The 25,856-nt window shown below is 39.0% G+C and overlaps 1 protein-coding gene across 1 annotated transcript; it reads right to left on the minus strand.

The window, feature by feature from the left end:
- Positions 1 to 15,943: 15,943 nt before the first annotated feature.
- LOC147881896 (indole-3-pyruvate monooxygenase YUCCA6-like) lies at positions 15,944 to 17,512 on the minus strand. Its single transcript, XM_087401473.1, has 4 exons — positions 16,853 to 17,512; positions 16,514 to 16,762; positions 16,280 to 16,402; positions 15,944 to 16,147 (listed from the first exon to the last, which is right to left on the minus strand). Exons 1-4 carry the CDS (start codon positions 17,510 to 17,512, stop codon positions 15,944 to 15,946), a joined length of 1,236 nt encoding a protein of 411 aa, XP_087257599.1.
- Positions 17,513 to 25,856: the final 8,344 nt, after the last annotated feature.

Genomic DNA, 25,856 nt, shown 5'->3' on the forward strand with positions numbered 1-25,856 from the left:
GTGCCACATGGTGAATTTCGGGTCACACATCTCATGTCACACACCATGTGGCTACTCTCCCCCAGTTACTACTCCCCCTTCCTTGCAATCCCAGTCTGGCCGCAAACCCCCCCATTTATTACTTCCCCTCGCATTAATAAAACTACTCTCTCTACATGCCACCTCAATGTCTATGCTCTGCCCTGTGCCTAGTCCTTGTAGTGGCCTCCACCTGCCGTAGTCCTATGCTAAGCTCCTCCTAAACCTCCAGGGATCTCCCAAAGCTCCGAATTTCCTCCTCCTCTTGCCAAACCTCTTGCCAACCTCCCTCCTAGCAGTTTGGTATTTCCCTCCTTAATATAGAGTAAGATAAGATAAGATTCCATAAGGGAATTCGCCCTTGCCATTAGTGCCATATCTTTATCTTTAATGTCATTGACAACTACTTCTCACTTTCAGGGATAAAAACATATCACTTACATCTCTTCATTAATCGTACGCCAAAAGGGAATTCGTCCTCCAAATAGACACCTTGAGGTCCATATCCTTTTCAAGTCCCATTTCTTAGTTCTGATCTCTTTTATGTAATTATAGTGTCTAAATCCTTAGCCCCAATCCCTATGATTGCTATGGGGAGGGTATTCCATTCAATGGCCAATTGGTAGATCGAGAGCTACATTTTCGACCAAATTTTGATCGAGAATACTCGATTGATAGCAAGTTTAGACTAAAAAGGGTCATCAATGGTGAAACATTGATAATTGGTTCCAGATGCAATGATGAATATTGATTTCAAATATCAGTGTCTGATATCAATTTTTAATGTAGATATTAGTGTCAGTATCATACATCAATGTTAAATATCGCATTCAAACATTAGTGCTGGATATCGTTTTAAAGCTAAGTTGCGTTAATTCACACGTCTTTTTTTTAATTCGAAAAAACGCTTAAATTCATGTTTTTTATGATTTAAAACATTTCAAATGTTTTTTTCCATTTTATTCGTATGAATAACATAGTTTATTCGTTTGAATAAAAGTAGTATAAAAGAACAACCCGGCACTCTCATTTTTTGTATTCGTATGAATATAGCCTCCTGCCTTCCTTGCCACCTCATCTACTTGCTTGCTAGCCCCGCTACCTCCTCTTGCCTATGATACCTATCAGCTCACCCACCTTTCATAGGTACCTTCTTCACCCTTGTTTGCAACCAACACTCATCTCTCTTGTAAGAGATGTGTGTGCAATTACAAGACAAACATTATCCATCTTAGACTTATCAATCAAGACAATTTGTGATAGGATATTCTCTACCAGGAAAGCTTATGAAAAATATCATATAATTTTGCTCAAAAAAATACAGGATGATATTGAAGGAGCTCCACTCACCTGCATCCATCCACAACAAGGAAAAGTTAGAACAAGACCCCTTATTTGTGGGACTACAGGCTTCAATGCGTAGCTCCACTTGTTATCGATGTCACAATATCATAGGTTATTTTAATATAGCAAAATCGAATCGACCTTGGATGGTGGTGCACCATGTGGCACCTCAATATTTGAGTCACAGGCATCCAAACGCTCCATGTGTACGGTGTGAGCTCTTCACACCTTCTGAAACATATTTGTACAAGTTATCCAAGGACGGAGGATAGAAGAAACTTTAGTCTAGTCTGACATGGAGAAAGTTTTATCTCTATTGAAGCTATAAACAAGAATATTATAGAGACCAGGGATTTAATCATATAGATTACTATTTACTAAAATTTAGTAATAGACATCTAGTGGTCCCGATTCATGTCTATAGGAATATGACAATAATATGCTTAGTGAAAAAATCATCATACCTTTAGAATAAGAGACAACAAGGCTAAAGCTCTTAGGCCAGTAGTAGCGTATGACTTTCCTGAGTCTCCACCAACTCACGTCTAAGATCCAAGTGAATCCCTGGTTGATTTCCATTATCGGAACAGGAAAATTTCATTTATGTATATACCCACGTAAAAATGGTAGATGTTTAAGAGCTATATTTGCATCATACTCACTATTATCATGTTATAAATGGTGCTCCACCCTATCACTAGTGTTAAATATCATGTAATTTGAGATAGTAGTCACCTCTTACTGGCTCGAGTGCTCCAACTAAAGTTTGATTGGGCACAAAGTGATTGCGTACTCCCCGTGACTCTGCAGCGCAACTATGTAGATGCTTGGAGTATCTTTGCACACTCACCTTTTACGTCGAAGACTCCGTTGGCCAATATATGAGGTACCTGTGTAGCTCTCAAGATTAAGCGGTCATGCATAGCTTTACAAGTTAGACTGCCATTCCGAATACTTGTTCTTGGCATGGCTTTATTTGGGTGTCGATCAGTGTATACCTGGCTTGCTTCCGTTGTAGAAAACTATCCATCAATATTGCGTGGTCTTCAGGCCTTTAGTTGTGCTGCGATATCCCTCCTTGCCTTTGGAATGAACTGATGCATAATTGGATCGTTCAGTCACCTTTTTATCATCTCTCCATGCAAAGGAGAATAGCATGATCTCTACATGCAGAGTTACGCTCAATACCGAATAAGTCTACGGGCAATATAATTACTGACAGAGATCAACGATTGTATAAGAGCCGTGTCTCATCCATGGACTGAGCATCGATCAGAATCTCCTTACGGTCATACGAGCTAAGAGGTCTAGTGGAAGTCTATATCAGCAGTTTCTTTTCTTTACAACGAGTCCAGACAGCTAGCCTCTCCTATTATCAATCTTACCACGGGATGCACAAGAACTTTTGGCGGTAAAATAGCTCAGAAGCTATCGTAGAGCGAAAGAAAAAGAAGAAGAAGGAGAAACGACCAAGCACCATGCATTATTCGTGGGAATCGAAGCTGCAAGGTGAATCGTAATGGTTTGAGTGGGAGGCTTTATATAGCCATCAACGTATTCAGGCCGACCCAGTCGGTCCATATTCAAGGAACGTTTCACCTTATATGTGCATTTCCATGCAAAGTCCCATGGGCTCCAACAGCAATTCCCCATAGACTAGCATATTTTTGAAAAAAAGTCATGGTCTAGCTTTTACGGTAAGTCCAGGAAATACTTCTTCCAAAAAAGTACACACATAGGTGTGTGTGTGTGTGTGTGTGTGTGTGTGTGTGTGCCCAACCGTCCGCCCGCACAATCACAAACCCACACCCTACGAGGGTCACCATGTCCCCTCGTAGGGAGGGGATCATGGTGCCCACCTTTAGGACTGAAAGACATCCAAACAAGCCCAGATTAGATCAGGAGTGTTTGATCAATGTTTCAGGAACACCAAATTATGAGAAAGTCAATTATAATCCCTAATCAAATTTTGAATTGAAAAAGTAGAATTTATACTAATTTTATTAGATCCTCAGTCTTGATAAAAAATGCTATGGAAATCTCCCATGAGAAAGTTACAAACAAGGGTCGCCATGCTCCTCGTACAGAGGGGTCAAGGTGACCACCTTTTGAAAAGTACTTAGACAAATAATAGTTTAAGAGCATCGTTTTGAGTGATATCAAATAATCTTTATTAGATCACGAGAATTGATTAACGTCCCAGGGAAATTACTGTTAAGGAAGTTAGAAACAACCCTCCTAAGTCTTAAGCTATTACAACCATTTTCAGAAAAGTATCTGAAAAGTTTACGAATAAAATAAGCCGCCTGTTTGTCATTGTTGCAAATGTAAATGATAGGCATAATCTGAGAGCATATAGCCATATAGCAAAGTTTAGATGGTCTATTGCTATCCACCTTGATGAATCTTGAAACCTTAAAAGGGAGGTTTTGTCATATTTTAAGATGACGAAGGCTCCATCATGTATTGATGTGATAATGACTTCTGTGCCAAGAAACTTAGCACTAGTTCCAATTATACAACCATTCTCCAATCGACAAAAACTTGTGGTTTCAGCAATAATCTCCACGAACTCAAGAGGATAAATACAATAATCCCCAATGGAACAAAATATCATAGGGTTAGGTATATTGACCAGGCAAATGTCATCAATGTACCTAAAGGGATATTGAAACCATTTTAAAATATTCCATCTGCCTTGTCTGGCCAAATTGATGCAGAATTTGTATTCAAAGTAAAATAGGTAAAGATTGCACCAAATGGGTGAGCAAGATAAGCCCATAGGAATTCCCTTCTTTTGCCTCCAGGTCATGTTATTAAGTTGAAAGTACATGTTGGAAATGAGCCATGAATTAATTTTAATGACCGTCTCCATATCATAGTTTAGCTCAAAACCACCTGTCAAAGTCCATATACCTTCAATTGGAGAGTGAGGCTTTTTTCGAAAAGAGATAAAGTTGAAGCTACTATCCTTGAATGTCATAATGATTACCTTCCTTATGATGTTAACTAGACCAAGTTCGCCTTCTAGAGGAATGTTTTCATAGCATTGTGCTATGTCAGCTGAAAAAATACTAAATATTTTGTCGGGAAGATTTAGAGTGTAATCATAGAGGGATTCAATCCCCCACCAACAAGAACAATTGACTCCACCTCTGAGAAAAAGCTCATGTTGTGTTTTAGCGCATTTACTTTTAAGTTGTGAAACGCATGTTTTTAATATGCATGTATTGATAAGTCCAATTTCATCATAAATGCACCCAGCAGCATTGGTAATCCATCTAAAGGTGTTCTTATGGGCTTTGTATATACCCATAATAAATGGCAATTTAGTGGATAGAGGTGTTACAGAAAATGCTTGGAGTTCGGTTTCAATTTTCACTTCAATATTTAATCTATTTTCTAATTCGAAATCTCCATCATTAAGTCTTTCGAAGGCCGAGTCATGAGCAAATTTCCGACATACCAATGCAATGTTGTTAGAAGCCTTGTCAATACCATGCATGAAAAAACGGTCTTTGAGAGTTCTAAGATTTTCCCAAAAATATTTATCACCCCATACATCTTTCATAAATTTCTTATGGTTGGGTAACTTTCTGTATTGGTTCCAAAGATAATTATAAGAGAATTTTCTGAACAATTTTAAAGTAGCCCGTAGGGAGATGCCAAGTATGTGGCACAAATTTTTCCAGGCCTGTTCAAGTGCTTTATGAGCATCACGTATACAAGGCCTTTTAACCAGTATCTTTTAACCAGTATGTGGTTAAGTCCTTTTTTGAGTTCATGTCTTAACGGTTCGTAATCAACTATACTCAAATCACAAGTAACCACATGATTCCATTTTTCATCGATAAATTTAGTAAATTTGTGGCATGAGCATTGTAGCTCAGTATTATTGCAAAATGTATCTTTTGGAGAATAAATGTACCCTAGTAGATTTTTGTGGAGTTTCCAAGTTAACAAGATTTCATCAAAGATAGTATTTTCCACTATCACTTTGCAAAAGTTACATGCATTTAGAAAAAAGTCCCTCAAAATTATGCCTTCAAGCAATGGGTTATCAAAAAGAACCTGGATGAAGTGTGAAAAGTTATTTTCTCTTATACTTTCCAACATCCTCCTCCCGTGAACCGAAAAAGAGATACATCTGTGAACCTGTGTCAAAATAGAATCCTTTTAATAGGATCCCCATCCTCTATTAGAGATATTTTGGAAGAGTTTTTACTACCCTCCTCTGTATCATATCCTGTGTTATCACGTCTTGAGCTGTCCATCATGGATGATCTACTAGGGGAGAAATCGATAGTATCCTGTCTTCTCGCAGTATCACTGACCCTATTGAACCCATAGGAGTCCACTACACGTTGCCCTCTGCCTCTGCCTGTTGGAGGGTGGAAGCCACCTCTTCTTGGCACACCACCACGTCTCCCACCACGTGTCGAGTTGTTTCCACCTCTAGAACTTCTGGGTTGCTTCTCATCCATAACTCTAGCCCGTTTTGGGTTCAGAGATCTGACCAAAAAGTTAATCCCTTTTCCATTAAGCCCCTGAAATGGGTCAATGTCTGGATTACTTACTATGGCTTTGACACCTTCATTGACTAAATCCCGGTAGCAAGAAAAAATCATGGCAGCTTGCTTAACTGAAAATTGTAGAAAAGAAGAGCACCATTGTATGAAGGCATACATTTTGACTGTAAGGCTATTGCCATGCATAAATTGGTGTACATGATTGAGTACGTACCATATAGCATGGTCAAACCACATTACCTTGTTGGGACACTGTAATCCCATATTGTTACAGTTGCACTTTAAGTAGGGTCGCATATAATTCCACACATCTAGCACTTTTTTAACAGGTAATAAAGTCTTGTGGCTGCAAAAAATTCCTTGTTTTGAAGTGCAAAAAGACTCTTCTAAATCATTTAGTGCAAAGAGCTCTGGTAGGATCATGTTGTCCATATGTGCCGACTTCCCTTCAATAGCCATGTTCTTGTATTCTTTTTTAACAGCATCAATATTCTCAGTAATACTAGCCAAAACTGACCACATTTCAAATGTGATGGGTGCTGCAATGCTTAAGTCATTGAGTGACCACAATTTATGGTCCACTTGATGTGCAAACGTCCCTTCTAATATCCTTCTTGAGATAAGGGGATTAACCGAAATATCCTTGATATTAAGAGTCAAAGTGTCTGGTGCAAGGAAGTCCTGCATAAGGACATTTCTCTCTTCTTGAGATAAAGTGTCAAAAGGAATCAGACAATGTAATTTTGTGGAAAAAGGTGTAACCGTGGTGTTACGTTTCCTTCCACCAATATTATCGAAAAGATACTCCGCATTGTGGTAGCGGTAAAAAGATTTAATTACCCCATCAGATTTTCTCTTATATTCCTCGTATTGTGATTCATCATTGGAAATGATCTTACCAATAACCTTTGACAGTTTTTGTATAGTGGAAAGGGCATTGTCAGAAGATTTTGCAGAAAGTTCCCAGATGCGGCACGAATCTGAAATACTTAACTGGATCAATAATAGTTGTTGGTTCTCTGGATCGACAGAAAGCAAACCATTGTCGTGTTGTTGGATGAATTTATGGATTTCTTTGTTAGAAATAATAGATAAAAATCCTTGGACCCCAATGGAAGGAGCCGGAAGGGGATCAATATAGCCCAATTTGTGTAGATCACTATGCCAAGTATAGTCCTGTGAAAGTACATATGGACAAAGAAAGAAACAGAAAAAGATAGGATAATGTTATGGATGGCAATAGACGAGGGTTATCCTCCCTTCTCCATCCCCCAGGTGTGTGTGTGCAATTACAAGACAAACATTATCCTTCTTAGACTTATCAATCAAGACAATTTGTGATAGGATATTCTCTACTAGGAAAGCTTATGAAAAAGATCATATAATTTTGCTCAAAAAAATACAGGATGATATTGAAGGAGCTCCACTCACCTGCATCCATCCACAACAAGGACAAGTTAGAACAAGACCCCTTATTTGTGGGACTACAGGCTTCAATGCGTAGCTCCACTTGTTATCGATGTCACAATATCATAGGTTATTTAATTATAGCAAAACCGAATCGACCTTGGATGGTGGTGCACCGTGTGGCACCTCAATATTTGAGTCACAGGCATCCAAATGCTCCATGTGTACGGTGTGAGCTCTTCACACCTTCTGAAACATATTTGTACAAGTTATCCCAGGACGGAGGATAGAAGAAACTTTAGTCTAGTCTGACATGGAGAAAGTTTTATCTCTATTGAAGCTATAAACAAGAATCTTATAGAGACCAGGGATTTAATCATATAGATTACTACTTACTAAAATTTAGTAATAGACATCTAGTGGTCCCGATTCATGTCTATAGGAATATGACAATAATATGCTTAGTGAAAAAATCATCATACCTTTAGAATAAGAGACAACAAGGCTAAGCTCTTAGGCCAGTAGTAGCGTATTACTTTCCTGAGTCTCCACCAACTCACGTCTAAGATCCAAGTGAATCCCTGGTTGATTTCCATTATCAGAACAGGAAAATTTCATTTATGTATATACCCACATAAAAATGGTAGATGTTTAAGAGCTATATTTGCATCATACTCACTATTATCATGTTATAAATGGTGCTCCACCCTATCACACTAAAGTTTGATTGGGCACAAAGTGATTGCGTACTCCCCGTGACTCTGCAGCGCAACTATGTAGATGCTTGGAGTATCTTTGCACACTCACCTTTTACGTCGAAGACTCCGTTGGCCAATATATGAGGTACCTGTGTAGCTCTCAAGATTAAGCGGTCATGCATAGCTTTACAAGTTAGACTACCATTCTGAATACTTGTTCTTGGCATGGCTTTATTTGGGTGTCGATCAGTGTATACCTGGCTTGCTTCCGTTGTAGAAAACTATCCATCAATATTGCGTGGTCTTCAGGCCTTTAGTTGTGCTGCGATATCCCTCCTTGCCTTTGGAATGAACTGATGCATAATTCAATCGTTCAGTCACCTCGTTATCATCTCTCCATGCAAAGGAGAATAGCACGATCTCTACGTGCAGAGTTACGCTCAATACCGAATAAGTCTACGGGCAATATAATTACTGACAGAGATCAACGATTGTATAAGAGGCGTGTCTCATCCCTGGACTGAGCGTCGATCAGAATCTCCTTACGGTCATACAAGCTAAGAGGTCTAGTGGAAGTCTATATCAGCAGTTTCTTTTCTTTACAACGAGTCCACACAACTAGCCTCTCCTATTATTAATCTTACCACGGGATGGACAAGAACTTTTGGCGGTAAAATAGCTCAGAAGCTATCGTAGAGCGAAAGAAAAAGAAGAAGAAGGAGAAACGACCAAGCACCATGCATTATCCGTGGGAATCGAAGCTGCAAGGTGAATCGTAATGGTTTGAGTGGGAGGCTTTATATAGCCATCAACGTATTTAGGCCAACCCAATCGGTCCATATTCAAGCAACGTTTAACCTTATATGTGCATTTCCATGCAAAGTCCCATGGGCAATTAAAAATTAATATTCTCCAACAGCAATTCCCCACAGACTAGCATATGTTTGAAAAAAAGTCATGGTCTAGCTTTTACGGTAAGTCCAGGAAATACTTCTTCCAAAAAAGTACACACATAGGTGTGTGTGTGTGTGTACAATGGCCAATTGGTAGATCGAGAGCTACATTTTCGACCAAATTTTGATCGAGAATACTCGATTGATAGCAAGTTTAGACTAAAAAGGGTCATCAATGGTGAAACATTGATAATTGGTTCCAGATGCAATGATGAATATCGATTTCAAATATCAGTGTCTGATATCAATTTTTAATGTAGATATTAGTGTCAGTATCATACATCAATGTTAAATATCGCATTCAAACATTAGTGCTGGATATCGTTTTAAAGCTAAGTTGCGTTAATTCACAAGTCTTTTTTTTAATTCGAAAAAACGCTTAAATTCATGTTTTTTATGATTTAAAACATTTCAAATGTTTTTTTCCATTTTATTCGTATGAATAACACAGTTTATTCGTTTGAATAAAAGTAGTATAAAAGAACAACTCGGCACTCTCATTTTTTGTATTCGTATGAATATAGCCTCCTGCCTTCCTTGCCACCTCATCTACTTGCTTGCTAGCCCTGCTACCTCCTCTTGCCTATGATACCTACCAGCTCACCCACCTTTCATAGGTACCTTCTTCACCCTTGTTTGCAACCAACACTCATCTCTCTTGTAAGAGATGTGTGTTGTAGTCGTTTATTATTAATTAATGTTTGTTTTGTTTTGTTTTGTTTTGTGTTTTGGACTGGCACTCATCTCTCTTGTGAGAGTTGTGTGTTGTAGCCCTTTTATATTAATTAATGTTTTTTTTGTTTTGTATTTTAGTGTCTAGACTGGAACTCATCTCTCTTGCGAGAGTTGTGTGTTGCAGTCTATTTTTGTTAATTAAATTTTTTTTTGTATTGTAGTCTTTTTAATGTTTGTTTTGATTTATGTTTGAGACTGGAACTCATCTCTCCTACGAGAGTTGTGTGTTGCAATTTCAATTTTTATGTAAATAATTGTTGCTTGCACTTAATTTTAGTCTCAGTTTGTATAGACATGTTTGTTTGTAGGAACTCTTAGGATGGCACTCATCTTGCTTAAGAGAGTTGTGTGTTGCAGTCTAAGCTTAGTGATGTTTTCATAGATGCTTATTTTGGCACTCATCTCTTCCTTGAGAGTTGTGTGTTGCAGTCTAGGTTTAGAGATGTTTTCAAGCACACTTATTCTGGCACTCATCTCTCTCTTGAGAGTTGTGTGATGCAGTCTAAGTTTGATATCATGCGATGTGCTTATAGACACTTAATTTGGCACTCAACTGTCCCTTGATACTTGTGTGTTGCAGTTGCAGTTGAAGCCTAGTGTTAGAGGTGAAGACCATGGTCAGTCAAGGTTACACACTTTTTTTTGTATTTGATTTTCCGTAGTCTATTACATGAGTTGAGCTTAAGTTGTGAGGTTATACCTAGGCCATTTTTTAAACTTCTTGCATTGTTAATTGTTGTGGCTTAATCAATTTTTTATCGCACCTGGCACTACATTCTTTTTTGAATTCTGTGTTGCAGCTTATTGCATATCAGATGGCTCACATCAGTGAGAAGAGGAAGTTTCAGCCTCCTGATCTCAATAAGACTCATAGGAAGGTGCTAAAAAATTAGAATGTACACTTCTTAATGAATGTAGATCGGGACATCATTGAGACAGCTTTCAACAATGGTTAAAGTGGTGTACAAATTTTGGCTAGGACAATGGTAGAGCGTGGAGTGAGGACCTTGCATGAACGATATCTAGATTTATTTCTAATAGTGTCTATAGATTGATTCATGCACCCATTCACCTTGGAGAGTCGATGATGCCTTGTCAAATAGATTGAGATATCACTTCCTGTGACACGAACTGGGAGGGTCCCATTGTTGAAGCCAGGGTTACACACATTAAGAATGTGTGGCGAGGTTTCAAAGGCAAAGGAGCTACCTCATCCTCCCTTCCATCAATGCACCCATGCCCCCAAGCACAACTGCAACCACAAGCATCAATGCATCCACCAAAGTCATAAGCCGCACTGCATCCACTGCAGCCACAAGCACCACGGTAGCCACAAGCATCACTACAGCCATGGCACGGATATGCACCAATGCATCCACCACAGATTGTCTTCCCTCGTATCCCTTTTTTCCAAGTTGTTCCATACCCACAAGCACTTCCTCCACCTATTCCACATATCCCATCACATGGACGCCCACATTTTGCAACTTCTTTTGCATCTTCTTTTGTGCCCCCGCCACACACACTGACCAATTACCATCTCCTTCATACTCGCCTACACCAATAATGCACAATCTATCTGCACAAGCTAACCAATTTCCATCTCCTTCATTCTCGCCTGCACAAGCACCACCTGCATCACATGACCTGCATGAATGTGCACCAGTGGCAAGACCAATGCGACCCATACTACTTCAACAATGTGACGTTTGATTCACACTTAGTGCAATTGTGGGCACAGGCACATGCGGAGCTTTCAGCATGTGCAATCGTCTCACACCATTTGATCCGCACACAATTTATGTCTGTAAGGTGCTAAAGCATTATGTGCCATAAGATGCATTGAATGCCAAAGCCTTGGAGGAAGCCACATGCCTGGGCGGTGTTGTACATCCGGGCATCATCTGAGCTATAGGTCTAGTCTATGATGATGATCTAATGATAATATTTCCATTCTAGAATGAAAATCATTTGGAAAGATGGTTGACCTACCTCGGACATGATGGAAATCGACCATCTCCGGTGGGACATAGAGATGATACAAAAATGCCTGCTAGAGCTCCACGAATCTGTCAGCATGTATTTGATATTTTAAGTGCACTTGTTCGCACTATTCATTACATGCACCAACACTCCATAATGATTTACATGCACAAAACATTATGCTACATTTCTCCGAGTCATGAGAAGTGTATGTGGGCATTTGTGATTACGAAAAGGGGAATCTTGGAGAGATGAGCACAAATATAAGCACCAGGAGCCAAGCACCCACCAAGCCCCCAAATGGGATTTCATGATGCATGTCAGACTTAAGGAATTTGTCACACATAAACAACTAGTAACGCATATGAAATTTTTGGCTTGGATGAATAGCCCCTATGGTATATCAATTTGATGGTCAAATATGGCGGAGCATTTGCTTTTACATAACAATTCATCAACAGATGTGAGTAAACTTTCATTACATTGGGGCATCCAATTGCACAAAGTAAATAAAGGTGAAGGACCATTAGCTTCATGAAATATGTTTTCTTAATATATTCAAAGCATGATATGGTTGAGATATATTTCCACAACCAACTTGGAAGAGGTTTGAATTTTCAAAAAGGGAAAACTTTGTTAGGGTTGATAAATCAGTAGTCATGCATCATTGGGAAAGCTCGTAGCTTAGTTGCATGTAAGGCCATGTTAGTTGGAGATAATGGTTATGGTTTGTCCAACTCTATTCGTTTTTTGTTGTCCTACATTTGAGGCTAAAGATCTTGATAAATCACTGATTGTTGCTCATGCTTTGAGGCTCTATCAATCCCTAGCTAGCTATTGACTCATTGCTTGGCTCTCAGGCTCTATATGAATCTCTAGTTGGTTGTCAACTCTTATAATATTCACATGTTGAGCTATGGCTTGTTTCTATGAGTTTAATCGTCCTTTTATGAGTTAAGTCTCCAACAAGACCAATATGTTTGAGGAGCTGTAGATTTTTGCTATTTCTAGCTTTCTAATGGAATATAATGCGGTTACAATTTCTTCATGTTGACTCTCTTGTCAGTCTTCTTACTGCAAGCTTCATGTTTAGGGCCTTTTTAGGGTTGACTTCATTCCATGCATAGGATTTGAGTTCTCTACAACATATGCTATCAGAGTGGCAGTGATGAACTCCCTGCATGAAGGGTCAACGAAGCTTGAAAAGCTTACTGGAAGAAATTTTCTTACATGATTACTTGTTGTGTGTCTCTATTTTGAGAGAGAAGAGTCTCTAGGTAGTGGTTGCTAGTATTGAGAAGAAACTCATCAACAAAGAAGGTATGATGAAGATCTAGCTATGGGAATCAAAGAATGTAGAAGCACTGGTCATATTTCAAAGAGATTTGGGGAGTGCATACTATGACCACCTTGATCTAACAAGGTCTACATCTGAAAACCATGTGACTTGAAATTCTTATTGGTTCAAGGCAAAAGAACTCACTTGTTATGTTGAGGCAAGAGTTCTTTGGATTGTGTATGTGAGCTTATGTGAGAAGAAGACAAGGCTGGTGTGCATTTAAGTAAGTTGTGCTTCATCACAAAGACATTGTCTGATCTAGGTGTACGAGTGAACCAAGATTACTTGAAGGTAGTATTACTATGATCAAGTTTGCCATCAATATTTGTTCAGTTTAGAGCCTTTTTAGGGTTGACTTCATTCCATGCATAGGATTTGAGTTCTCTCCAACATATGCTATCAGAGTGGCAGTGATGAACTCCCTGCATGAAGGGTCAATGAAGCTTGAAAAGCTTACTGGAAGAAATTTTCTTACATTTACTTGTTGTGTGTCTCTACTTTGAGAGAGAAGAATCTCTAGGTAGTGGTTGCTAATATTGAGAAGAAACTCATCAACAAGGAAGGTACGATGAAGATCTAGCTGTGGGAATCAAAGAATGTAGAAGTACTGGTCATATTTCGAAGAGATTTGGGGAGTGCGTACTATGACCACCTTGATCTAACAAGGCCTACATTTTGAAAACCATGTGACTATTGAAATTCTTATTGGTTCAAGGCAAAAGAACTCACTTGTTATGTTGAGGCAAGAGTTCTTTGGATTGTGTATGTGAGCTTATGTGAGAAGAAGACAAGGTTGGTGTGCATTTAAGTCAGTTGTGCTTCATCACAAAGACATTGTTTGATCTAGGTGTACGAGTGAACCAATATTACTTGAAGGTAGTATTACTATGATCAAGTTTGCCATCAATATTTGTTGATATCTTCAAAATCCTTGGTATAAGTCAAGTTATAATTTTGAAGAGATGATATATACTTTATTGGATGAGGAAATACCATTAGAAGCTCAAGAACGTGCATATCTACTTTATTGGATAAGGAAAGACATTCTCCAACACCCCTTCGAAGGTCAAGAATGTGCATATCTAAGTAAAAAGTCCTCTAGAGTAAAGGACCTAAGAATTGTGAAGTTTTCAAGTGTGGCAAGCTTGGACATAAGGAATATTTTTTCTTTAGGAAGAAGAGTGGTGCTCAACAAAAGAACCATGTAAACAATGTGATGTGAGAAATTGTGAAACTATTTAGACAAAAATAATCCAACAACTTTAACGGCAATTATGCTTTCTTTGCAGCTTGTCACCACAACTACTTTAGGTTTTATTTTTGGCTTTAAGTTTTTAAGAGGTTCCCCCTTTATACTGTCATAAGAGGAATTGCCATTATTGGGTTAAAAGTTTTGAGAATCCCCTCTTTGTTTGTGAGGGAGATTTCTTTTGGGAATTGATTGTTTTTTAGGAATGATTTGCCATTTTGACACTAAGTCGTTTTGTGTTAACTAGTGTGTAACTTCTTGTTAGAAACACATCTTTGTTAGGGTTGAGTAATCAACACTAGTGGGTTAATGGATCATGAGTGCACATGACAAAGTCATTCTGTGTTAGTGTGTAACTTCTTAGAAACACACCTTTGTTAGGGTTGAGTAATCAACACTAGTGGGTTAATGGATCATGAGTGCACATGCGACTCAGCTACATGGAAAGTGGCTTTAGTTGGACATCGTGGTGTTGGTCTTGGCACTCTCTATGTTGTTTGAGATCTTGCATTTGAGGAGGCATAATCTCTAGACAAATCACCAATTAGCTCTCAAGCTCTACCCGTTGACTCTGTTGACTCTTATATTTGGTGCACTATTGTGAGTCTCTTCATCTTTGTTACGATGATGTAAATCTCCAAAAAGACCCGTAAACCGGAGATGTGGGGGTGGGAACATTAACTTTCTAATGGAATATAATGCAAATAGTTTCTTCAATGTTGACTATCTTGTTAGTTCTCTAACACTACGTTCCATTTATTGCATTGATTTCAATTTCATGCATAGAATGAGTTTTCTCCAACATGAATCTATGAGGAGACTCTAAAGAAAGGAGTAGAGTGGGGAGTTAGTTCAACAAAAGGAGGTGGGAAATAAAACGTGATCAGAAAACCATGTATGGCATTACCATAGACCTTTCCAAAAGAATGGATGCTAAGGGCACACGAGTAAGCCTAAACTCAAGCAAAAACTAACATTAAGCCTTACCAAGGTCAACTAAAAACTGGCAAGCAAACTAAAAACGACTTAAAAGAGTAATTTGCACAAGAATGAGTCCCCTCACACATGTCAAACCCCTCTCTCTCTCTCTCTCACAGACACACGCACACTACATGCACTTTGAAGGATAACCCCTCTCTCTTTCTCTCACAGACACCCCTCTCTCTTTCTCTCACAGACACACGCACACTACATGCACTTTGAAGGATACTCGAGCGAGGGAAGTCAATTCAAGTCATTACATATCATAACTTATTCACTACTACTCTCAAATTCTCATTAAGAGAGAAGATCGAGGAAGACTACTCCTTCCCAATTCCCAACAACAATGAATGCTTATTTCGTTACCATGCATCTACTCCTCCAATCAATCCAGCTCCAAGAACAGTGAATGCTTATTTCGTTACCATCCAGCTACTCCTCCAATCAATCCAGCACTCTTATGCTTGAAGAGATGAATTAACTTCATTTTAAAATATTCATATAACGACAAAATTGGATGTTCGCAAAATTTGCAGTTAGTACAACTATAATATTCCGAGAGTTCCAAGACCGATACATATTCTACTGTTTTTTTTTTTGTTGGTAGTGTAATTTCGAAGTTACATACACGTACTCCACTGTTGTGCGCGCTCTCTGTCCAAAAAGAGAGAAAAAACAGAGTGTGTGCGTCTCTCTCTCACTACTGCTTAGGCAGCAAATCTCCAGTTATCGATGTTTTCCTGTCTACTTCGGACGTTCCAGCAATTGCAATCTTTAGCTACGTCTGATGCAATCCTCCGCGCGTCCATCGATATCCCCAACAGTCCTTTCCGGCTGAACCCCGCAAAATATAATCCGTTCTTCCCCTTCCATCTCCCCATACACGCCTCGCCTATCATCCTTTCATCTTCCTGCGCAGTACCGTCATTATTGCAATCAGCATTGTGAACTTTGCCTGGTTTTCCCAGCCGCATCGTGAGTCCGATCCGTTCATTACGTTTACAATCATCTTCTGATCTGCCATAGCGATGACTGCAGCTTACCTTCAGCCACGCAAGGACGTTGCTCTGATAGCCGGTTGCGAGTATCACTGCATCGAAATCCCCATAGCTTCCGTCCTTGAAGAAACAGCCCGATGATGTGAACTTCTGCACCCCAGGCAACACCTGCATATGAGGATATCAAGGATCGTTAGAAGGCAGATCTAATCCAAGTGGGGGCTCATGAACAAGCTCGCTGTCAGCCTCTAAGGGAGTGAGAGCACAAGGCAGATTTACCTCTATAGAACCATCTTTGATTTTTGTCAATGTTCCAACGTCGAGTAAAGGCGTTTTCCCTACAGTTTCTTTCAGCTCCAATGGACCGGAAGTAGGCTTCCTGAATCCATATCTGCTTGTATCGCCCAACACAATTCGAGAAAGCAGCAACAGCAAACGATCCGTCCACCGAACTGATAAATATTTTGTTAATATCATTGCAACAGCAAAAGTTGATACACCAAACATTTCGCGTGGAAGCACATGTACCTGCACCAGGATGAGGCTGTAAAACTTGACGTCTTATACAAATCCAACAAGTAAGATGGAGTAGCCATACAGAGAACGATTAGAACTCACCGGACTTCTGACTGAGACAGACGGTTTTGCGCCGAAGTTCGCCAGGTCAAGAGAAACCTCCATTCCAGAGTTGCCACAACCAATAACCAGGACATTTGTACCACGAAATTCCTCTCCGTTTTTATACTGGCTACTATGTAGTGTTTTTCGGCTGTAGTTCTCCAGACCTGGAAGGTCACTCGGCAAAACAGGCACCTCGTTTTCACCGGTAGCAACCACTAACCATCGAGCTACATATGTTTTCGGCCCATGACGGGTCTCAGACAGAACATGCCATAATTGCGTTTTCTCGTCTAACCTTGCGGACAAGACGTTCTCATTAAATCGTGGGCGGACGTCCATCTTGGTGGCATACTCATCGAGATAGGATAGAAACAGGGATCTGCTGGGAAATTTCGGGAACGAAGGTGGAAAAGGCATGAAGGGTAACTCACAAAATTGCTTAGGCAAATGCAGGCACAAGCGGTCGTAGGTCCTTTTTCTCCAAAGGGAAGCTATACAGTCGGCCTTTTCCAGGACAATGCTGCGCAGACCATTGTGCTTTAAGCAAACCGCTGTGGCCAAGCCCGCAGGCCCAGCACCCACAATCATTGCACCGTCAAAAAGGAGGACGGGGGAACGGTCGTTCGATTCTTTGCACATCATCTCTAACAAAGCCATCACTAAAGGGTTTCGTTTGTGATGAAGAACGTGAGCTGTCTCTGGAATGGGAGAACTTGACGGGAGACGTTGAAAGAGAGGGACAAATAACCGGGAGGTGGCGAGAGCAATATGGCTGAATGCTGGAAGGCGAGGATCATGATGAGAGCATGCATATGATGCTTAAAAAGCAAATATAAGAGCATATGATGGTTAAAAAGCAAATATAAGAGCTACGAGATGGAGGAGGGAAAGGCAACTGGGAGAGGAAGGAGGAAGGCAGGGGAAGAAGGCAAGAAAGGCAGAGAAAAGCCAGGAGGAGCATTGAGGGGAGCAAGAGGAAGGAAAGGGCTAAGAAAATGGAGCAAGGTTGGGCAAGATGGGTGCAAGGGGGAGGGAGCAGGGTAGGGCAAGGATCAAGGAAAGGGTTTATAGAAGGTGGAGGGTGGTGGGATGGACCTCAAATTGTCCACGAGAAGCTGAGGGAGATATAGAGAGGGAGCAGTGCGTGGAATTGGGAGGACGTGAGGGGTGAAGCAAGGTGGACAAATAGATTCCTCGTCTACACACGAGTGAGAACAGAGGAAAATGATAGGCAATATTGAGAAGACGAAGATGACGACGACGAAGAGTGAACGTAATACATTACATGACAGAAAACGTATGATGGGAAGCTTTGAAAAGGGTAAAGATTGTGGGGGTGCGGGCGCTAATCATTTTGCCTTCCCGATTCCCTGCCAAAGATCTGCCCCCCCCTCGGATTTGGGGAGATGCGTGTGAATGAATATATAGCACTCTTCTATTGCATAGACCCTAGAGGAGCCTATACCACCCTCATAGAGGCTCTTTCTACGCACTAGCAATGCACACACTGCACACCCTTGGGGCACTTGTGGTGCACTGCCGATTCCCCCACTCTACTGAGGCCCTGATCTACTCCTTGAGCCATCGGTGTGGGGGTGGCCACTAGAGGCGCACCTCACACAATCATGTGGGAACTACACCTTTGCCCAGCGCCACCAATGTCTAGCAGCTGCCACCCTTCGCATTGTACCTTGCAGGTGTGGAAACGGGCTCCTAGGAGGCGGTCCCCAAACTATGGGGAGTGGTGATGCATTGTGAGCTCGCAACAACTTGTCAGAGAGCACTTGCAAACCTTGGATGCCGTCCCCATAGCGCAACATTACCCTGTGGAGCGGTTGTGGATGTACACATCGTTGACTGTGGTGTAGAGGCTGTGGGTGTGGTTGGCTCATATCTACTAGCATCTTTGGTAGAAGGTGTGAAGAGTACCCTAGGCATCCCCCAGACCATCACTTGTAGAGAGTGAGTTGGATAGCTAGCCTTCCTATGGGGACTATCCCCATGATTGCCCTACCAGCTTGAGAAGGGAATCTGGGGTGACTCTAGGGATGGCCTTTAAGATAATTATTTCCAAGGATGTAAATTTTTTGGAGGAAGAAGTTAGAACCTAATAACCTTGACGAGCTATTGACATGCCCTTGGCTCTTGCTAACCTCAATTAGCTGGTGACTCACACATGGGTCAATAGAGACAGTCAAGTCAAGAGATTAGGAAGAGTAATTCTAACAGAAGTATCATATCAAAAAGGAAGTTTCCTATGTAATTATAATAATTCCTAAAATGTAGTCTTTAATATATAGACCAAGCAAAATCTGCATTGGGTTTTGGCCATTCTAGCTAGTAAGACATGTACTAATGTCCACTTTTTGTAATCATTGGCTAATGCTATCACACCCTTCTTTTTTTCAAATGATGTGTCCAATATAGCTACCTTTGTAGAATTTTCCAAATTCAACATCATGCCCTCTCATGCAATACTCTACCAATGTAAAATCGTAAAGTTGGAAAAGAAAGGACACCTTGGAAGTCATTAAACCTGATGTTTCACCAAGTTATTATGGCTTTTTAGCCAATCCAACACTACCACCTCAATAATTCTATGGCTTGTGTGACATTGTACTAGCACATTGCATGCATAATTGTGCGGGGAGGATTGATTTTGTTTTGGCACCCATCCAGTTTTTTCCCCCTCTATCCTATGGCATCCCCAACCCTCTAGAGTGCATACACTATGAACTCACAACACCGCTACCTAGTGGGATCGATATTCACTCCAACCGCTTAAAGCCATGAGTTTTAAGGGACTTTTCATATAGTAAAGAGGCGCCAATACTATGACACCTCATAATTTTCGAAGGTGCCCCTCTATTGGTGGGCCCCTAGAATTGTGAAATCTTTCCCTTTAAAAAATTCAAAGTTTTTGAAAAGTGCCCCCACCTCCCAAACACCACCCACGATTCCTCCAAAACTATCCCCATTCACTCACAACTTTCCTCTCAATCTCTTCCTCATCTCAACCTATTCCTCTTCTCAACCTCTTCCTCCTCTCAACCCTCTCAACTCCCTCCTCTAACCTGTCCCTCCTCTCAACGAGCTCTCAACCTCCTCTTGTCAGCCTCCTCCTCTCAACCTCCTCTTAGCCTCCTTTTTTCAGCCTCCTCCTCTCAACCTCTTCCTCCTCTGAAACTCCTCTTAGCCTCCTCCTCTTAACCTCTTCCTCCTCTCAACTTCCTCACAACATCCTACTCTCATCAGGCTCTTTGTTTTCTCCCATTCCTTCTATGCCAATGAAGCACTCCCCTTCCCCTAGACCAAATCTATCACTTCAATCTTACATAGGTCACATTCGAAAGGACAACATTGATATTTGGATTTCCCAGAAGCGGTGTATTGGACAAAGGGAAGGAGGAGTGTGTTGCGGAGAAAGAGAGAAAGTGTGTTGCAGAAGAGAGAGAGAGAGAGAGAGAGAGACAGAGAGAGAGAGAGAGACAGAGAGAGAGAGAGAGAGAGAAAGAGAGAGAGGCACATGGATTCCTATGAATTGTAATGTTATTTTGACTCATATGTCAATTGGATTTGATTTGTAGTTCTTTTGATTTAATATTTTTAACACTTGTTTGGTGGAAGGACATAAAAATGTCCTAGGACACTTTTCATGTCCTGTCAATCTAGCAACTTCCTAGAATTATTCAAAAGCATCGATAAGGTACGTTGGGGTTTTGATTATTTACCATAATAGCTTATATGTTGAAAAAAACTTGGAACTATTATAAATTAAAACTTGCACCTATTACTTTGAGTTCTACCTAAAGTTTTAAGGTCAACTTAACACCGACATTTCAAGTTATTTTCTCAAGTTTTAGAAAAAACGGCCATACTTCTTTCTTAGAATGAGTTTCTTAGAGTTTTTAAGTCCTAGAGTCTAAGGATAACTATAACACATATGTTTATATTTCATCGGAGCTGGATAATCATATTCATTATGATCTATGGCCTTAAATGTAATTTTAGTGAATGCTGATGGCAAGAGAAAAATTGATCTTTTATAAATTCTTTGACATGTCTAACAAGTTCCAAACTCAACCATACTTAGTACATGTCTTCAAGAGGATATTATGGAGTAGCGTGAGCTCTTAGGGGACCTGTTGTCATGTAGAACAACAAATTCAAATCGTATATTAATTGTTCCTTGTGCTGTAATTGACGCTAAATTCAAGATAGAAGGGTTAAATGATATCATAAGAACCCTAATATGCTTAAAATTATACTTATAGAGTGCCTCTAATCATGAATGAGTGATACCAATTTAAAATTTTTATATGCAGAACACTTATATACATGATAATTCAAACTCACAAAAATGAGATTTAATGTGAAACCTGTTTTGGTAGTTGATATTAGGAGCACTTAATCTCTTTTAGTTTTAGCCTTTATTATGATGTGGTAACTTTACCTTATCATATAATATTGTTATAGTTAAGATATGATGCTTTGTCGCTATTATGTGTAGTATAAAAAGATGTTTATTTATGAAATGCGACTTATAATGCAACTTGCTAGGCTAACCACTCTTGTTAATTGATAAACTAATCTTGCCAAAATGATTTTTAAACAAATTTTTGTCACTCTTAGGTGTTTGATATACTCATAAAAACTTTGTAAAAAATGCTAGCTCCTTGAAATCAATTTTATTTTTAGGTATACTAGATAAAGTTTCAAATCTAAGTACTGTTTGGGTGAACAACCGTGTTACCATACATTTGTGAGCATTTTGTAATCACATGTTATAGTTTTTTGTGCTCCTTATATTTTTAGATAATAGTCTCCTGAGTCTACCTTTAGCTCAAGAGAGGAAATCACCAAAAAACACATCTACAACAAGTTGTGATTTTTTTGCCAAAGCCTCAAAAGGACACTTTTATGTCCTGTTATGCTACCAGACTAGTGTTAAATTAATTATTTTAAATAAATACTAACAATTTGTCTATTCCAATTATCACGATGCATTGAAATTGGTCACTTAGTGTTGTGAGATTTGGATTCAAATGCTCTTGGAATGGACATGTCATTGTGTTAACATTTTTTTAGACCAATTACTTTCTAGCACAAAAATTGGAGTAGGGAGTTCTCACCCACAAGTGGAGCCATGTATGCCAAGAAGTGAATCCATGACCATTATTGGGCATCTGTTTTGCGATGATTATTATTTCTTGTATAGATCAAAAAGTTATTGGACAGACACATGGATATAATCGTAGTTTTTATTGAATGGAGGGATTGAGCATCCATGTACATTGGCTAGACATGATTTGATTCAATATATCAAGAGATATTTTCTACAAAAAAGATATCTATATTTTCTTCAATAAATTTCATATTAATACTTTGAAAATGTACCGCTCTAGGATAATTTTATGTATTTAGTTAGCTAGAATAACTTTTTCTCATGATGTGAATCATTCATGAACTTTACTAGGTTGTGCGTGGGTGAGAGTAGTTATTAGGTACTAGGTCATCTATGGGACCATATAGATGAGATAATATAGATGTAGGTCTTGGAAAAGAATGATGGGCATGGATTCCTAGTTTTGACTATGATGTTCATAGAATGGACATAGAGGCATGTATGCCCACAGTAGTATTCAGTGTATTAAAGTATTAATTAAGAGTTGAAATTTGAAATTTATTGTGGTCAGGAGACCATTAAAGAATGTACTTTGGATGACAATTGAAACAAAGGTAAGGTTATTTAGATAGAAGCTTTCATGTATAGTGGCTATTCATCCTTAACTATGTATAATGATTATGATTTTTAAAACAATGGATATTTATTTTTTGAAAATGTACTAATTTTGAATATTATCTAGACAGTGCCAAAATATACCAATTCATGCTTCATGCATGGATGAGAGAAATGAATGGATATTATGTTGTGTGTGGTAAGTTGCAGATGAAATCTTATAGCTAGAATGTGTGTGTAGGTATTTGGAAGTTATAATGACTTAGACATTAAATCACATTTCAAAACAATCAGACTGGATCACATGTGATTATTTGTATTTCTTTCGAATATGAATGGAATATGGCAACTTGGAGAATGGAAGCCTCCATATAGCCAAGTAACAATCTAGTGTCAATGCTTTGTAAGTGTTCTACTCTTGGATATTACTTGTATTGATTAGATGGCTAGATTGAGTTCTTATTTTTTTAATTAAGTTTGAATGAAGCAAAATATAAGGAGGGGTATTAAAAATTAATTTGCATAACAAACTTTGCCATATAATTGTGTTAATTAAATAGATTGTTTTAAAGATCTTCTTGAAATGTACCCAAATTTTTTCTTAAAATTTAATATGATCAAATCTTTGGATCGAATAAATAGAATGCACCATTTTTAAATACAAATCATATGGCAATACAACATGCAAAAATTTAATAGGAAGATAGGACAATAGTGGGAATTTTTTTATAAATTGTCTTTATTAAAAGAAGTGGAAATATTTTGAAGGTTTGAATGTATCCAAATTTTTTCTTAAATTTCAATATGATCAAATCTTTGGATCTAATAAACAGAATGCATGGGGTTATGTTTAAAAAAACTTGGAATTATTATGGATTGGAACTTGGACCTATTACTTTGAGTTCTACATAAAGTTTTAAGGTCAACCTAACACCGATATTTCAAGCTCTTTTCTGAGTTCTAGATAAAATGGCCATACTTCTTACTTAGAATGAGTTTTCTTAGAGTTCGTAGGTCCTAGAGTCTAAGGATAACTATAACACATATGTTGATATTTCCTTGGAGCTAGATAATCATATTCATTATGATCTATGGCCTTAAATGTATTTTTAGTGAATGTTGATGGTGAGGCAAAAATTGATCTTTTACAAATTCTTTGACATGTCTAACAAGTTCCAAACTCAACCATATTTCGGCACATAGATGTATTTTTAGTGAATGTTAATGGCGAGGCAAAAATTGATCATTTACAAATTCTTTGACATGTCTAACAAGTTCCAAACTCAACCATACTTTGTATATGTCTTCAATCGGATATTATGGAATAGCGTGAGTTTTTAGGGGACCTAATGTCATGTAGAACACCAAATTCAAATTGTATATTGATTGCTACTTATGTTAGAATTCATGCTAATTTCAAGATACAAGGGTTAACAGATATCATAACAACCTTTATATGTTTAAATTATACCTCTAGAGTGCCTCTAATCATGAATGAGGGATACAGATAATTAAAAAATGTTATATGCAGAACAATTATATATGTGATAACTCAAAACCATAAAAGTGAGATTTAATGTGAAACCTGTTTTGGTAGTTGATATTAGGAGCACTTAATCTCTTTTATTTTTAGCCTCTATTGCGACGTGGTGACTTTACTTTATGATATAATATTGTTATTCTTAAGATATGATAAGTTGTGGCTATTATGTGTAGTATATAAAGATGCTTATTTATGAAATGCGACTTACAATGCAACCTACTAGGCTAACGACTCTTGTTAATTAATAAATTAATGTTGCCAAAATGATTTTTAAACAAATTTTTGTCACTCTTAGGTGTTTGATATACTTATAAACACTTTGTAAAAAATGCTAGCTCCGGCATGCTAGATAAAGTTTCAAATCTGAGTGTTGTATGAGTAAAAGACTATGTTACCATACATTTGTGAGCATTTTGTAATCACATGTAATAGTTTTTTGTGCTCCTTATATTTTTATATAGTAGTCTTATGAGCCTACCTTAAGCTCAAGAGAGGAAATTACTAAAAAACATATTTACAACAAGTTGTGATTTGTTTGCCAAAACATGAAAAGGACACTTTTATGTGCTGTTAAGAGAGCTTAACACCAGTAAACATGCCTCCAAAGATTCTGCCTAGCTTTCGTAGACAGCAACCCAACGACAACGGAGATGTATGGCTTGGTGTTGGTTAGATAAACTAGACTACCCACCAACTGTCAATACCTATTAGCATCTACCAGATCTAAAGAGTCATGTATGCTCAACTTCTACCCGACCTCCCTCGGTGTCGTATCATCCTTACAGCCCATCATCTCAAACCGCTTCAGTATCTCCTGAGAATATTCTTATGGGGAGATGACGATGTTGTCTTTGTTTTGCTTGACCTCAGTCACAAGGAAGTAATGGAGAGATCCCAACTCCATCATCTCAAACTCCTCCATGAGTAGCTTCTTGACTTGAGAGATCTTCCTAGTATGGTCACCAAAAAGGATCAGATCGTCAACATATAGGATCAGAAGCAGCCTTTTATCCCCCTCTGAAGAGATAGAGGTTTGCATCTGATGGGCTTTGATTCAACCTAATCTTTGAGAAGAAAATGTTGATGCACTAGCACCATGCTCTCGAGGCCTATTTCAGCCCATACAATACCTTCTTTAGTCTGCATACCTTTGACGTGGACCCTGGAAGCTAAAAACCAAGTGGCTGATCAACATATATCTCCTCCTTTGAGGCTCCATTCAAGAATACTGGCTTCATGTCCATCTATAATAAGGAACACTCGTGATGGGAAGCTAATGGGATCATTCTTTGAATACCGACCATCTGGGTTGTGGGGGCAAAAGTCTCATCGAAATCAAGGCCCTCTAGTTGAGCATAAATTTTTACCACCAATCATGCTTTCCATTTTGCCAAAGCTCCCATCAGACTTGAATTTTAACTTGTACACACACTTGGTACCTATGACCTTTTGTTTGTAGGGTTTGGGCATGACGTCCTAAGTGTCACTCTTCAAAATAGCGTCCATCTCCTCCTGCATTGCAACCTGCTACACTTTGGTATATCTTTTGCCTCCTCAAAGGTCTCCATCAACTCGTGGAGCTGAGCCATCAAGGAAAAGATGGCTAAGGGTGTAGACATGTTGCATTGTGATCGTCAAGCTCCTGAACTTGACTCGAGAGTTTTTGTGACCCGAGAGTCCTACAAGCTCTTTAGGTACCAAGCAGGTAACTTCCTATC

Source organism: Dipteris shenzhenensis, chromosome 30 (genome assembly GCF_047967505.1).
Source record: "Dipteris shenzhenensis isolate YYH24624 ecotype China chromosome 30, Dip_SZ_1.0, whole genome shotgun sequence".
Classification (NCBI taxonomy): Eukaryota; Viridiplantae; Streptophyta; class Polypodiopsida; order Gleicheniales; family Dipteridaceae; genus Dipteris; species Dipteris shenzhenensis.